The sequence below is a fragment of the Chiloscyllium punctatum genome, chromosome 22 (genome assembly GCF_047496795.1).
Source record: "Chiloscyllium punctatum isolate Juve2018m chromosome 22, sChiPun1.3, whole genome shotgun sequence".
In the NCBI taxonomy this organism is placed as follows: Eukaryota; Metazoa; Chordata; class Chondrichthyes; order Orectolobiformes; family Hemiscylliidae; genus Chiloscyllium; species Chiloscyllium punctatum.
Genome location: NC_092760.1, coordinates 82,544,604 through 82,561,703, shown reverse-complemented (window position 1 = coordinate 82,561,703; position 17,100 = coordinate 82,544,604). Strand labels below are relative to the sequence as shown.

Sequence of the window (17,100 nt, the reverse complement as noted above, 5' to 3'; positions counted from 1 at the left end):
GGTATATTGGAAATTAGGTCTTACTATCTCCAGAGTCATCACAAAGATTGCAAATTTTATCAAAGCATACTAATTTCCCAATTTGCCCATTAGATAGACCCAGGCTAACAGAAAACATGCACGAGGTTCCTGCAATTTAGGAGAACTATACTCGATTTTTAAAAAAGCCATCATATGTTCTATTCTGAAGAAGGGTCACTGGACCCAAAATGTAAACTCTGATTTCTCTTCACTGGTGCTGCCAGACCTGCTGAGCTTTTCCAGCAAATTTTATTTTCACATTCCTAAGTCATATATTCTTGTAATTTATCCTTCATCCTTAGTAAGGCCTCAAAATTGAGGATTGAGGATTGGCTGTCTGACAGAAGGCAGAGAGTTGGGATAAAAGGTTTTTTTTCAGAATGGCAGCTGGTGACAGGTGGTGTCCCCGGTTCAGTGTTGGGGCCGCAGCTGTTCACTTTATATATTAATGATCTGGATGAAGAGACTAGGGACTTTCTGGCAAAGTTTGCCAATGATACAAAGTTAGGCGGACAGGCAGGTAGTTCTGAGGAGGTGGGGAGGCAATAGAAAGATTTAGACAGTTGAGGAGAATGGTCCAGAAAATGGCTGATGAAATTCAATGTGGGCAGATACCCCAGTTTAACAAATTCAAAGTAAGATTCCATCATAAAATCAAAACTAGATAAATTGCAATTATAGTTATGAACTGGTTTTCATCTCCACAATATAACGTCCAGTCAATTTCATTGAGGAAAGGCGACTTCTATATACTTTACAAAAGGAAATCTACCGCAATGTGTAAATAAAATATTCAAAATCACACGACACTAGGTTATAGTCCAACAGGTTTAATTGGAAGCACTAGCTTTCGGAGTGCCGCTCCTTCATCAACCATCTGGTGAAGGAGCAGCACTCCGAACGCTAGTGTTTCCAATTAAACCTGTTGGACTATGACCTGGTGCCGTGTGATTTTTAATTTTGTACACCCCAGTCCAACACCAGCATCTCCAAATCATAAATAAAATATGGCGATGAAGGACATAGCCCTGAATTATGTTTCTATTGCTGACTGCATGTTTTTACCTTGAGCTTAGTCATGTGTTGATGTTTTTACAAAGATTTTTTGAGGGATGCTGATATCTCGAAACTTCATTTGGTCCTGGTTTATTGTGGTTGTATACCCCTTGATTATCCAGAATCTTTGATCAACTGGCATACTCCTTGACCAATAGGTGCCAGTTAAATATTGCATTGGTTAACATGCTTTAATATGATTGTATTTGATCCCCTGACTCTTTGTAAATAACATTTAGGTATGACATAAATAAACCAGGTGATAGGAAAAGAGAACAGATTATTAAAATTAAAATACTCAATGAAAGATGTATTTTATACTCAGGAAGAGCACGTATTGGACCAATATTTGTTTTGTCTAGGGAACAAGGTCGACAAGCAGGAGGCTGGGAGAATACAGCAAGCCAGGCAGCATCAGGAAGTGACAAGGTCACATACAACTTGTTAAAAGCGAGGAAAGGCAGCTATCTCTGCTTAAGCTAATGGTCTTGGTTACATCACAAAGGCCACAAGGACAGCATTTGTCTCAAAACCAAAAACATGTCCTTTGGAGTCATACAGTTGCAACTGACTAAAGTACCAATGACTAAGTGATGCTGGAAAATCAAAATCTGAGCAAACATTCCCTGGCACTTCTTTAACTGGATGATGCAGTTTTAGATTTAAACTGCTGATTGGTTTGGGAAGTTCAATAAGTTTCAAAATGTAGTCAAAGTAAAAGGAAGGGGGAAGTGAAAGATAATCGGAGGAGAACACTTGGGAAATTGAGGAGACCCTGACAATTTGATTGAAAATGAATGACAGGCAATGTGAGTGCAAGTTGTGACCTTCACTCAGGGCATAATATGGTCATCTAAGATTCAGTGAGAATTACTGCTTTAATATGATCATACATTATAACTTGTAAAACTAACATAGAATCACATTCACCAATATGGGTCAACATTGAACCATTGCACACTTGGGCCTGTTAAGGTTTACAATTGGCAGCAATAGCAGATTATTGATAGATTGTAGACTCTTTTATATAACCTATTCAGTACAAATAGGATCCAAGGGTCTATCTCCTAACCAGTTCAGGAGAGGAACGCAGAGGACACTGCAAACAATCCATCATGTTAGCAGCTGAATAGTAGAGATGGTAGACTTGATGGAGACTAAACATGTCAGTGGTAAAAATTTATGAACTTCTACCTGACCAACTTAGTGCAGCTTCTGATGAGTCCAGGAAGAGGTACTTATCAAGAGGATCCAAAGCCAAGTATGCCTGGTAAAATTTAAATTTGAGAAAGGGAAATGATCATTTTGTATGCTGTACATTTCTGTGCAGAGTGCAGTGAAATAAGAGAAGGGAAACACAACTCAGTGGCAAAGCAGTGAGCAAGAAAAATTGGAAAGAAAGGCCAGTGGCTTCAGTTACTTAGCTGCAATGAACACTGAACTGGTATTTTCTGGGCGAGAGAGTATGATCAAATACTGGGAAAGAATGAGGAACTCAAGAAACAAGGATATCAACTTGAGCTTCAGGTGGGCAAAAGCTGGAGGGCATTGAGAGAGATGAACAGTGTTTGGATCAAGAGTTAATGATGGAAAGATCCTTGTCCTAGTCTGCCCTAGTCATGTAATGTCCACTAGGAGGCACACACTGTACTTCAATAAAGTGCTTAGGTTTGTTATGGACCAGAGCAGATGAAGGGCCTTTGCCTGAAACATCGATTTTCCTCTTCCTTGGATGCAGCCTGACCTACTGTGCTTTTCCAGCACCACACTCTTGACTTCTAATCTCCAGCATCTGCAGTCCTCACTTTCACCTGGCAAAGCAGACCACTCCCTCCTCACCGACCAAAGTATTGTAAGCCTAGATCCTAACTTATATCTTTAGTTATGGGCAAGTGTAAGCTACTGTGTTCCAGCTATGATTTTATTGGTCCACCATTAGTTTTTAATTAAAACTTTATTACTATAACACAGTTAAAATTCAAAAAGGGGTGTATTGGCATAACTTTGCTCCATGGAAATTCTTAACAAGTTAATATATTATTTAATCACTAAACACTAACTCATCCAATATAGATAACAATCCATAAAAACACCCTTTGGCAAGAAATGTAATCCAGGAAAACAGTTATGATTCTCTCATGCTGTGTGTTTCCACTTCAGAAGGAAAAAAAACCATCTGCCCCTTCTGATTTTTAAGAGGAAGCCTCACTGGCTAAGACTTCACTCTGTCAGCTGGGAACTCAAATGTTTAGAGCAGCAGCCAGCAGAAACCTTCTTGTCCAACAGAAAGCCACACTACAATGCTTCCTGGGTTTGCGTGAGCCCTGACCCCACCCGCTCATGATTCCTTTGGCTTATTTAAAAAGCAAGTACCCAGAGAGATCTCACAAGCTGTTTACCTGTTTAAAGGAGACATATCATCACCACTCTGGCAGCACATCTCTGCATGGAAAACAGGACAGAATATCGCTCTTAAAGGCACAGTCTCATCACAAGTTGAGTACACTGTTGTGTTATATATCTGAAACATATTGTGCTCCAGTTTCCTCCCATTAGCTAAAGATGTGCAGGTTAGGTGGATTGGCTAAAGACCCATAGTATCTCAGCTGAGTGGATTATCCATGGTAAATATGTGATAATGGGGTTAGGGTGGAGGGAGGGTGTGTGTATTTGTAGTATTCTCTTAGACGTATTGGTGCAGATTTGATGGGCTGAATGGTCTCTTCATGCGCTGTTAGGATTTTATGAATCTATGAACGTACACCTACCAAGAGAAGGCAAGCTTTCACTTTGGGGAGAAATGGATCTTTGCAGAAGTGCTGAGGTTGTGAATCAGTGGGTAGACTGGGTCTTGGATTATGCAAATTGCTAGACCAGGTACATGGGGCAGGACACTCCCAGGTTAACTGTGGATGAAGCCGGAATTCGATCTCTTTACACTATTACAAGCTAACTATTTTATCACAGCAGACAGCTATTCTGTCTACTGGAAGTGGACCAGCTGACTTCAGTGGCTATTGTTGAGACTTCCAAAGGACGCTTCAGCCGGTATCTCATTCCGGCATCGTCATGAGCAGCAATGGCCCTCAAATTCATAAGTGAAAAACTCAACCACTTCATGAAAGATTGGGAAATTCAACAGTGTGCAGCATCTCTACACACTCCCAGTCAACTTTAATAACGTCATGGATTGAAAGGATCAGCAATAAGTATTTCTGGAATAGAGTGTTTCTTGGGATGAAGGGATGGTGTTACACAAAGACTGAATCGCATGACACCAGAGTATAGTCCAACGGGTTTGTTTGAAAACATTAGCTTTGGCGTTCCCTGATGAAGGAGTAGTGCTCCAAAAGCTCATGGTTTCAAATAAGCCCATTGGACTGTAACCTGGTGATGTGAGATTTTTGACCTTGTCCAAACCAGTCCAACACTGGCACCTCCACACCACAAAGATTGAAAGCAACATGTGAATTGACCGTCTCTAGGAAGAAGCAACATCAACAATCAATTTAAAAACTGAAAGAACTGCAGATTCTGAAACAAAAGCCGAAGTTACTGGAAAAGCTCAGCAGGTTGGGCAGCATCTGTGAAGAGAAGTCAGAGTTAACATTTCGGATCTGGTGACCTTCCTCAGAAAGAAGGGTCATGGGACCCGAAACGTTAACTCTGATTTCTCTTCACAGATGCTGCCAGAACTGCTGAGCTCTTCCAGCAATTTCTGTTTTGTATAAGCAATCTATTTCCTGGGAAAAAAAAGAGATGACGACTGCTTTGAAACCTGTTTGAGAACCGAGATGCAATAAAGCCACAAAGGACAAGGATTGCCCTGCAGAAGAATTTAAGGAGTTAATTGCAGGAAAAGCTGTGCTTTAAAATGACAGATCTTGGCCACACTGTCACCGACTGGGGATGAGGATCAATCCAAAATCACAGAATTACAGCATGTTCCCGTACAGAAGGCCATTCAGCCCATTCAGCCCACTGGTTATATTACCTCGTGCCAATCTCTGACTTTTCCTCATGTCCCTGGGCTCTATTTCTATCCAGATAAACATCCAATGCAGTCCTGGATGCCTCAATTGAATCTGCCTCCACCAGATTTTCAGACAGTGCATTCCAGACCCGAACGAGACGCTGTGTGAAAAAGTCCTGTATCACTTCATCCTTGCTTTGATTGCACCTCACTTTTCAATCTCTGACTTCTTTTTCTTTTCTTCTTTCACAAGAGGATACACCTTCTCCCTATCTGTTCTATCCAGCCTGCTCATGATTTTGAAAACTTCTATTAAATCTCCTTTCAATATTCTTCCCTCCAAGGAGAATGGTCCCAATCTTTTTGGTCATTCTTCATGTCTGCAAAATTTCCACAGAGAACCCCCTCTCCCTCAAATGGTGACTCAGTGGTTAGCACTGCTGCCTCATGATGCCAGGGCCCCAGGTTCGATCCTAGCCGTGGGTGACTGTGGGGTGTTTGCACATTCTCCTTGTGCCTGCATGGGTTTCCTCCCATAGTCCAAATATGTGCAGGTTAGGTGGGTTGGCAGTGCTAAATGGTGTTCAGGGGTGTATAGGTAAAATGCATTAGTCAAGGGTAAAGGTAGATCAATAGGGTAGGGGAATGGGACCAGTTGAGTAACTGTTCAGAGGGTCAGTATGGACTTGTTGGGCCAAGTGACCTGTCACCACATTGTAAGGATTCTATGATTCAAACATGCCCTCTCATGTTGCCATATCCAAGCCTGAAGTGGAAAAGGAGGGATGGAGCTTTTTCCTGTACAAGGCGATTGATGCACTTGCAACACTGGGTCCATATTCCAGCGGTGACCACAGACCTACTGGTCTCCTTTGCAGTCTCTGCCCAGGTGAGTCTCTCTCCTCCTTCCAGCCCTGGGAAAGAGAGCCCCGTACCTTGTCCATTCAGCACAGACGGGCACCTGTGGAGAAAGGCATTATCGAGCCCTAAGGCTATAGTGGGGCTTTCCTTCTGCCTTTTGGCTGAAGCTTCCAAGTGAAAGTCCTTGCTTGATCTCTTCCAATGAAGGATGAGCAGAGGTGCTTGCAGCAGAGGAGAGGATGCCTCTGTCTCGACAGCAGCAAACGCACAAGGGGCAAATATCTAAATGACAGATCACTTCCTGCCACCATAATTGCCGATTCCAACCTTCCCCGGTAAGACTTTCATCTGAATGGACCCCCAAACCTTGATTGTAACAAAATATATCTTCTCCAAGGCAGGAGATGGTGAATCACTATTGAAACTGGTGTCTTTGATCATTCTGAACATTTAAACGGTTTTGAATTCTGGATGGAAGCTCTGGTTATAAATAAATAGCAACTACAGCTGGTGCAGAACCGAACATTGTCTCTTTATAAGTGATACAAGTTGGTTTCCCGGTAAAAGTAATAGGTTGGTTTGTTTATCAAAACAAGGATGAGCTGATTTGTTCATGAGCAGATGCTTCGTTGCTGGTTGTGAGTTGCACCTGCCTGTAGTTCTTCACCCACTGATGACGCAGGGGTGTGGGCATCGCTGGTAAATTGTAGCCCATACCTAATTACCTTTGGACTGAGTAGTTTCAGTGGGTAATCAACTGAATTTCCAAATGGAAAAGGTACCCAGTCTCAGAGACTCAGTCAGCACTTGTGGCCCTACCATTAAATCTATCTCCCCTGACTCTGCAACATCAGGATGTTATTGACAGAATCCCCAGCCGTGATAAAACATGAAATCAGAGATTACCTTCAAACCCAATGGTGGTTCCACTCAAGCAGTTTTGTTACTTATTCATGAGCTTTGAACACACTGGCTAGGCCAACATTAATTGACATCCGAAAAGTTAAGAGTCAACCACATTGGCCGTGGGTCTGGAGCCACATGTAGGCCATACCAGGTAAGGATGGCAGTTTCCTTCCCTAAAGGACATTAATCAACCATATGAGTTTCTCCCTTGACAATCAGAAATTGTTTCATGGTCATCAATAAACATTTATTTCCAGATCTTCTTTAAACTGAATTCAAATTCCACCGACTGGCTATGTTGGGAATCAAATCCAGGTACCCAAAACATTGCCTGTGTGTCAGGATTAACAGTCCAGCAATAATATCACTATGCCATTGCCTGCCAATGCAAATCAATCACTTGTCAGTGGAATTAAAATCCAAAATTTATTTCTCAACATTAACAGGAATGTCTAAATTGCAACACATTCCTATTTTAATGAAAAATATAAACACTTCTCCATTGAACTCTCACAGTATACTTTATAAGTAGTAACTCACTCAAAAACACTGAGCCTTTGGCCATCCCTGGCTATCTTCCACATGTTGCTGCTTCCTCCTAACTTGATGGTTCCTTGGATAAGAACTGTTAAAAATCCCAACACCATCACAACCATTTGGAAGACATCTGTCCACACCACTGCCTTCAAGCCACCCTGAAAGAGAAAAGAGGCATTAACATCAAGATTAACAGTTCATTCTCAAGAACAGTCTTTGTTTGTCAAGCAACATCATTTGTATATCATCTCAGACAGTGAGAGGTGGCAGGGGAAACTAAGTTGATGCAAAAGCCAAATTGAGCAGACAGCAAGTCAGTTTAATGCGCAGGACAGATGGCCCAATCATTGTGGGGAGCACAGCGGGGCAACTGCTTATCAGGACATGACAAATCTCAACTGTGGAGAAATGGACAGGTCATGGATAATGAACTTACTGGGTAACTTGCTGGAGCTAGCTGTAACACTCTCTGTTACCCGCGCTTACAAGTGGGGGAGGCAATGGCCTAGTGGTATTATCACTAGACTGTTAATCCAGAGACCCCCAGTAATGTTCTGGGGACTCAGGTTCTAATCCTGCTACAGCAGATGGTGGAATTTGCATTCAACAAAAAAAAACACCTGGAATTAAGAGTCTAACGATGACCATAAATTGATTGTCGGAAAAACTACCATCATTATTTGGTCTGGCTTACATGTGACTGTAGGCCCTCAGCAATATGGTTGACTCTTAACTGCCTTCTGGGCAATTAGGGGACAGGCAATAAATGCTGACCCAACCAGTGACATCCTCATCCCCCAAATGAATTTTAAAAAAATCTTACAAATTCAAGCATTCTTACCTGTCAGTTTCCTATTTGATAAAGTAAAAAATCACACAGCACCAGGTTATAGTCCAACAGGTTTAATTAAACGTTCCTTCATCAGGTGATAGTCGCTCCGAAGGCTAGTGCTTCCAATTAAACCTGTTGGACTATAACCTGGTGTTGTGTGATTTTTAATTTTGTACACCTCAGTCCAACACTGGCATCTCCAAATCATGTCTCCTATTTGATAGAATGTTTAAAAATAGACTGTGCTTTAAAAATACTACTAAACTCGAGGTTTTGTGATGGTCTGGAGGTATCTGTGGAGAGGAAACACAGTAAATGTTTTTGGATCCAGTGACACCTCTGCAGAACAGACTCATTAACTCTGTTAGCTAATGTTAACTCTGCTTTCTCTCCACAGCTGCTTCCAGACCTGCTGAGCTTTTCCAGCAATTTCAGTGTTGTTTTGGATTTTCAGCATCCACAGTCCTGAAAAAGGGTCACTCAAGCTGGAGGGTTGACTCTGATTTCTGTCCACAGATGCTGCCAGCCCTGCTGAGGTTTTCCAGAAATTTCTGTTTTGGTTTCTGCAGTTCTTTGTTTCCTTTTGTTTTGTGATGGTAGTGACCCTACTTCAGGGTCAGAAATTCCAAGTTCAAAGTCCACCTAAAGGTTCGATGGCTATTAGAGGTATGGTGTAATGGGACCAAGCAATTTGATTTGTCAATCTGTCCATACACCTGTCACTGGTGGAAAAGGGCCAGAGAGATAGCTGGAGGATGAGAACCTTGTAGCAGCTATAGTGTAACAGCTTCCGATGCAATGTCTTGTTGGGAGCAAGCCACACCATCATACCAAGGGACTCTCAGTATGCGCCTATTGTTAAAAAGAAGACGATAAGCCTCATCAAAATAACTAAATGAACAAACCACCTCCTTTATGAGGGTTAATCAACCACCCTTTGACCTGCCTCCAATTAGTTCAGCAATTGGTCGATTCAAAGTTAATAAGATTCCTCTTCCAGAATTTTATAAAAAATTTTCATTGCTTGCCCAAACAAAAACTCCCTCATTTTTGGAAGTTGGTTTTGACCTAACCCACCAGCAAGAAATTGAGGATATTGTGTTGATTGTCTGATTGACATAGAACCCCAACAGTGTGGGGAGTGAGCTATTTAGCCCATCAAGTCCACACTGACCCTCCAAAGAGCACCCAACACTACTCCTGTACCCCTGCATTCTCAATGGCTAATCCATTTAACCTACACATCCCTGAACACTATGGGCAGTTTAGCATGGGCAATCCCCCACCCTAACCTGCACATCTTTGGACTTTGGGAGGAAACCCTTACAGATACAGGGACGATGTGCAAACTCCACACAGATAGTTGCCCAAGGATGGAATCAAACCTGGGTCCCTGGTGCTATGAGGCAGCAGTGCTAATCAATGAGCCACTCCAGTTTTGCAGCAGAAATCCCCAGGTTTAGCCCCAGGGGCTTCAATTAATTATTGACAGTTCATTGCCCACCTGAAATGGCTGAGAGAAAGATGGAGAGCAGCTACCACCCAGGGAAGATTGGTTGATCACTGCTGGATTCCAGGGAAGGGGGGAAAGGAGTAACGAAAGGGACAGTTACACAAAATGTGATGATGGGGAAATGGGATGAGACGTGTGGGAAAACAGGATGTGGGAGTGAGAGGGATGAAGGGTGGGTTAATGGATAAGGGTGGTGAGAAGGGGAGACCTGGGGCAGGGGATGTGGGGTGGGGGCATGGGATGAGGAGTGTTGTGGGATGGAAGGGGTACATGGTGGGGGTGTGGAAGAGGGGAAGGAAAGACAAAAGAGGGAGAAGGGAGTGAAGCATTGTGGGTGGGGGAACAGGAAGGAAGGGGAACTGAGGGAAAGAGGGCAGAAGGAGATACCTGGTACGGAAGGGAATGGGGGTGTGAGGATGGGAAGGGAGGGGAGATTAGGTTAATTAAGGGGCAATGAAGGATGGGGCAGGATGGATGGGGTAATGGGTAGAGGAGGGAGGGCGAAGATGGCCATAGCATCATCTGTGAGCCCTAGAGTAGAAATTCCTCTTCCTCCTAGGCCCACAAAAGAAACTTCCTATCGTCCTGCTGGTTTCCTGTTATTAGCTGATCAACAACATCGTAAAATTCATAAGTCTCCCTGAGCAGTTTAAACTGGGAATGCTTTTAACTGTCTGCTCATCTGATTTCTCCGGGATAGCACTCATCCTGTTTCAGTTTGCTATCATGCTGATAGAATAAACACAATCAATGAAATGAAACGTTTGGAGATAAACAGCCATTAAGACCAACATTTGCATTAACTGTTGTTGCTGTGCCTAACCTATTCATTTGCATGTGTGGACTCTTGACATTTTTATGTTTCATGCCCATGGCTTTGAAGGGCCCCCAGCAGTTCATGGCCTTTTGAGGAAACTCCATAATCACTACAGCCTCAAGGGCCTGGATGATTCCTTGTGGTCCAGGGTGCTGGCTTTAAACCTGTAGCTGTCTAGTGACAGAGTGGCTCAATTCCACCTTCCAGATACAGTGTGAATCAGGGTTAGTGCATGTATTTTAGCTTGTGTCAGATGTTTGTATGAGCGGCACATTGGCTCGGTGGCTGGCACTGCTACCTCACAGTGACAGGGACTAAAAAAACAGCAGACGCTGGAATCCAAAGTAGACAGGCAAGAGGCTGGAAGGACACAGCAAACCAGGCAGCATCAGGAAGTGCAGAAGTTGATGTTTCAGGTGTAAACCTTCTTCACGACCAGGGACCCGGGTTCGATCCCAGCCTTGGGCGACTGTCTGTGTGGAGTTTGCACGTTCTCCATGTGTCTGTGTGGGTTTCCTCCCCCAGCCCAAAGATGCACGGTTTCGGTGAATTGCCCATAGTGGGTGGGTTACTCTTTGGAGAATCATTGTGGACTTGTTGGGCCCAATGGCCTGTTATCACACTGCAGGGATTTTCGGGAATATTACTTAATACTTAAAAAAAAGACTTTACATTATGTTAGCAAAAAATTGTTTCAGTCAAGATTAAAACATTGAAAAAAACTGTTCGTTTTAACGTATGTTCAACTGTGAAATTGTTGCACAAGTGCCTCATTCACTGATATTTAATCTAAATAATCTTTGCACACAAACACTTATACATACCAGGGTGCAGTAGAAGGTGCAAACAATTCCTGTTGCAAACACTGAGCCCCATAGATTAAAACCAGTCACTAAGGAAGAAGAATGCATATACTTAAAAATGCAAATAATATTAATTAAATGTGATGGGTAAATATAATTGTTCTTAAAATAATTAGAATTGAAATAACCAATGTTTTGTTCTAAACAAGTTTTAAACAAATTTGACAGTGAAATGGGGTACAGAGTAGAGATAAAATCGGGAGAAAGATCCAATCAGATATAGAAGGAATGCTAGGACAGTCCAGTAGGAGGAGAAGAAACACCAGGACAAGACAAATAGGAGGTCTAGAAAGCTAAGGAGCTTGACTGGTAAGGCAGATGAATTGAGAGCACTGACCAGCACATGGGAATATGATATTATTGTAAGCACTGAGACACAGTTGAAGGAAAGACGAGACTGGCAGCCCGACATTCCAGGATATAAAAGTTTTAGTTGTGTTGAGATTTAGGGAGATATAAACAATCCTTGGATAAGCACATGGATGATGATGGGATAACGTAGGGGAGTGAGCTCAGAATAGTTCACAGGTCAGTGCAACATTGAGGGCCGAAGGGCCTGTTCTGAGCTGTATTGTTCTATGTCCTATGAGGGTCAGTAAGAGAGGTGAAGCATTGCATTCTTGATAAAGGAAACCATCACTGCAGTAATGAAGAACTATGTCCTAGAAAGGTCTTCAAATAAGGCCATCTAGTTAGAGTTTAGGAATAAAAATGGGATGATTACTTTGCTGGGAATAAACTACAGGCTTCCCATCAGTTAAAGGGAGACAGAGGAGCAGATACACAGGAAATACACAATAAAGTGTGAGAGATATAGGATTTCAGTTGGAGGCAATTTCAACTTTGCTAACATTAATTCGGACTACCTTAGTGTGAAAAGATCAAATGTGATGGAATTTTTAAAGTAAAGGAGTCATGGAGTAATACAGCACAGAAACAGACCCTTCAGTCCAACCCGTCCATGCCAACCAAGTTTTCCAAACATTTGCCCTGCATTTGGCTCATATCCCTCTCAACCTTTCCTATTCAGATACCTGTTTCAATTGCATCCAAAAGATTATTTTGTACAGGTTCAAAGATAATACTACTGAAGATGGGAAAGTGCTAGACCTAATCCGAGGAAATGAAGCAGGTCAAGTGGTTGAAGTATCATGGGTGAACATTTTGGGGACAGTGACCATAACTCTGTAAGACTCAAAGTCATTATGGAAAGGGATAAGGATAGCGTAGAGGTCAAGTCCATCATAAAACCCTAACCACCCAATGCCTGGAGGAAGAATGTGAGGTAAAAACAATGACTGCAGATGCTGGAAACCAGATTCTGGATTAGTGGTGCTGGAAGACCACAGCAGTTCAGGCAGCATCCAAGTAGCTTCGAAATCAACGTTTCGGAAAAAAGCCCTCCATCAGGAATAAAGGCAGTGAGCCTGAAGCGTGGAGAGATAAGCTAGAGGAGGGTGGGGGTGGGGAGAAAGTAGCATAGAGTACAATGGGTGAGTGGGGGAGGGGATGAAGGTGATAGATCAGGGAGGAGAGGGTGGAGTGGATAGGTGGAAAAGGAGATAGGCAGGTAGGACAAGTCCGGACAAGTCATGGGGACAGTTACTGAGCTGGAAGATTAGAACTAGGGTGAGGTGGGGGAAGGGGAAATGAGGAAACTGTTGAAGTCCACATTGATGCCCTGGGGTTGAAGAGTTCTGAGGCGGAAGATGAGGCGTTCTTCCTCCAGGCGTCTGGTGGTGAGGGAGCGGTGGTGAAGGAGGCCCAGGACCTCCATGTCCTCGGCAGAGTGGGAGGGGGAGTTGAAATGTTGGGCCATGGGGCGGTGTGGTTGATTGGTGCGGGGGTCCCGGAGATGTTCCCTAAAGTGCTCTGCTAGGAGGCGCCCAGTCTCCCCAATGTAGAGGAGACCGCATCGGGAGCAACGGATACAATAAATGATATTAGTGGATGTGCAAGTAAAACTTTGATGGATGTGGAAGGCTCCTTTAGGGCCTTGGATAGAGGTGAGGGAGGAGGTGTGGGCGCAGGTTTTACAGTTCCTGCGTTGGCAGGGGAAAGTGTCAGGATTGGAGGGTGGGTCGTAGGGGGGTGTGGACCTGACCAGGTAGTCGCAGAGGGAACGGTCTTTGCGGAAGGCGGAAAGGGGTGGGGAGGGAAATATATCCCTGGTGGTGGGGTCTGTTTGGAGGTGGCGGAAATGTCGGCAGATGATTTGGTTTATGCGCAGGTTGGTAGGGTGGAAGGTGAGCACCAGGGGCGTTCTGTCCTTGTTACGGTTGGAGGGGTGGGGTCTGAGGGCGGAGGTGCGGGATGTAGACGAGATGCGTTGGAGGGCATCTTTAACCACGTGGGAAGGGAAATTGCGGTCTCTAAAGAAGGAGGCCATCTGGTGTGTTCTGTGGTGGAACTGGTCCTCCTGGGAGCAGATCCAGCGGAGGCGGAGGAATTGGGAATACGGGATGGCATTTTTGCAAGAGGTAGGGTGGGAAGAGGTGTAATCCAGGTAGCTGTGGGAGTCGGTGGGTTTGTAAAAAATGTCAGTGTCAAGTCAGTCATCATTAATGGAGATGGAGAGGTCCAGGAAGGGGAGGGAGGTGTCAGAGATGGTCCAGGTAAATTTAAGGTCAGGGTGGAATGTGTTGGTGAAGTTGATGAATTGCTCAACCTCCTCGCGGGAGCACGAGGTGACACCAATGCAGTCATCAATGTAGCGGAGGAAGAGGTGGGGACTGGTGCCGGTGTAATTACGGAAGATCAACTGCTCTACGTAGTCAACAAAGAGACAGGCATAGCTGGGGCCCATACGTGTGCCCATGGCTACCCCTTTGGTCTGGAGGAAGTGGGAGGATTCAAAGGAGAAATTGTTAAGGGTGAGGACCAGTTCGGCCAAACGAATGAGAGTATCGGTGGAAGGGTACTGTTGGGAACGTATGGAGAGGAAAAGACGGAGGGCTTGGAGGCCCTGGTCATGGCGGATGGAGGTGTAGAGGGATTGGATATCCATGGTGAAGATTAGGCGTTGGGGGCCAGGGAAACAGAAGTCTTGGGGGAGGTGGAGGGCGTGGGTGGTGTCTCGAACGTATGTGGGGAGTTCCTGGACTAGGGAGGATAGGACAGTGTCAAGGTAGGTAGAGATGAGTTCAGTGGGGCAGGAGCATGCTGAGACAATGGGTCGGCCAGGGTGGTCAGGCTTGTGGATCTTGGGAAGGAGGTAGAACCGGGCAGTACGGGGTTCCTGGACTATGAGGTTGGAAGCTGTGGGTGGGAGATCTCCTGAGGTGATGAGGTTCTGTATGGTCTGGGAGATGATGGTTTGGTGATGGGGGGTGGGGTCATGGTCGAGGGGGCAGTAGGAAGAGGTGTCCTCGAGTTGACGTTTGGCTTCAGTGGTGTAGAGGTCAGTGCGCCAGACTACCACTGCGCCCCCTTTATCCGCTGGCTTAATGGTGAGGTTGGGATTGGAGCAGAGGGATTGGAGGGCTGCGCGTTGTGAGGGTGAGAGGTTGGAGTGGGGGAGTGGGGTAGACAGGTTCAGGTGGTTAATGTCCCGGCGGCAGTTGGAAATGAAGAGGTCGAGAGCAGGCAATAGGCCAGCGCGGGGTGTCCAGGTGGATGCAGTGTGCTGGAGGTGGGCAAAGGGGTCCTCGGAAGGTGGGTGGGAGTCCTGATTGTGAAAGTAAGCTCGGAGGCGGAGGCGACGGAAGAATTGTTCAACATCACGGCGTGTATTAAATTCATTGATGCGTGGACGGAGGGGGATGAAGGTGAGTCCTTTGCTGAGGACTGATCGTTCGTCCTCAGTGAGGGGGAGGTCTGGGGGGATGGTGAAAACTCGGCAGGGCTGGGAGCTGGGATCTGGTGTGGGTGTGGAGCTGGGAGTGGGGGCGGAACCTGTAACTGGAGTGGGTGTGATGGTGGGGGGAATGGGGGTGGAGCCATGAGCAGGGGTAGTGTTCCCCTTGGGGTTCTGGGGGTTGGGGATAGTGACAGTGGGGTCTGTGGGGGGCATGTCAGTAGAATGCAGGCGAGTGGCGCTGGTGGGGGTGGAAGTGGTGGTGACCACGGCAGTAGGGGTGGCGGAAGTCACTGAGCATGTGGCCTCATCTTCTGCCTTAGGACCTTGCAATCACACAGGATCAATGTGGATTTCACCAGTTTCCTCATTTCCCCTCCCGCCACTTTATTCCAGTCCCAAGCCTCCAAATCAGCACCACCCCCTTGACCTGCCTACCTTCCTTCCAACCCATCCACTCCACCCTCCTCTCCGACCTATCACTTTCACCCCCCCACCTTCAAGTACCTATCATATTCCCAGCTATCTTGCCCTCAGCCTCACCTGTCTCCTATTTATCTCTCAGCCTCCCTGACCCACAAGCCTCATTCTTGATGAAGGGCTTATGCCTGATACTTGGTAAAAACAATGGCTGCAGATGCTGGAAACCAGATTCTGGATTGGAGTGATGCTGGAAAAGCTCAGCAGTTCAGGCAGCATCCGAGGAGCAGGAAAATCGACACTTCAGGTAAAAGCCCTTCAGCAGGAATGCAGGTCTGACCCACAAGCCTCAATCTTAATGAAGGGCTTTTGCCCGAAATGTCGATTTTCCTGCTCCTCGGATGCTGCCTGAACTGTTGTGCTTTTCCAGCACTACTCTAATCCAGGTTATGCCAGATTCTCCTGACCCTTGGATGCTGCCTGACCTGCTGTGCTTTTCCAGCATCATAATCTCAACTGAAGAGGTAAAATGTCTAAATTGGGGGACAGGCTAAATTCGTATCATTGAACAGGATCTGGCAAACTTAGACTGCGAGTAATGACATGCAGGTAAAACTATATTTGAAAAATGAGAGTCTTTGGCAAGTTTATGAAGAGTAAAAAGATTAACAGGGAAAGTGTGAGACCTATTATAGACCAAAGGGGCAATCTGTGCATGGAGCCAGTGAACATGGGTACGGTCTGAAATGAATACTTCTCATCTGTACTCACACAGGAGAAAGACTTTGTAGCTGGGGATTTCAATTGGGATGGTAAGGTTCTAGAACATGTTAAGATAATAAAGGAGAGGTATTAGATGGGCATAAAGGTGCATAATTCCCGAGGGCCTGATAAGATGTATCCCAGGCTATTGTGGGAAACGAGGGAGAAATTGTTGAGGCACTAGCAAAGTTATTTAATACTTGAAAATGTATATTTGAAGCACAGGTGAAGTGCAAGATGACTGGGAGTAAGCTAATGTGATTCCTTTGATTATGAAGGGCAGCAGGGGATAGACTGATATCAGTGTGAGAGAAACTACTAGAAAAAAAGTTATGAGGGAAGGAATTAATCAACACAAGCAAAGGTAGGAATTTCTTAGAAGGAGGTCCTGGCTAGTAAATTTAGTCACGTTTGTTGAAAAGGTGACTGAATATATTGATTAGGGTAATGCAGTGTGGACTTGGATGTGATTATCAAAGGTGTAATTAGTAAGTTTTCAATGACACAGAAATGGCAAGGAGGCTGGTCTCAGGCTACAGTCTGACACTGATCAGCTGTAAATTGGGCAGAGTAATGGTCGATGGAATTTAACCCTGAAAAGTGCAAGATATGCAATTGGAAAGTCTAATAAGGGAAGGATACACACAATGAATGGTAGCACTGAAGAATGAAGGAACCTTGGTGTATAAGGTCCTTAGATCCTTGAAGGTATCATTACAGGTAGACAGGTGGGGGGGGGGGGG

At 44.9% G+C, this 17,100-nt stretch overlaps 1 protein-coding gene across 1 annotated transcript in view; it reads right to left on the bottom strand.

Annotated features, from left to right (window-relative positions):
• Window positions 1-17,100, bottom strand: part of slc5a12 (solute carrier family 5 member 12) — a 59,821-nt gene that overhangs the window by 36,019 nt on the left and 6,702 nt on the right. Inside the window, exons 4-5 of the mRNA XM_072591782.1 lie at window positions 11,341-11,408; window positions 7,358-7,512 (exon numbers count right to left, since the gene is read on the bottom strand). Coding sequence (XP_072447883.1) covers window positions 7,358-7,512; window positions 11,341-11,408 — 223 coding nt within the window. The remainder of the gene's footprint in view (window positions 1-7,357; window positions 7,513-11,340; window positions 11,409-17,100) is intronic.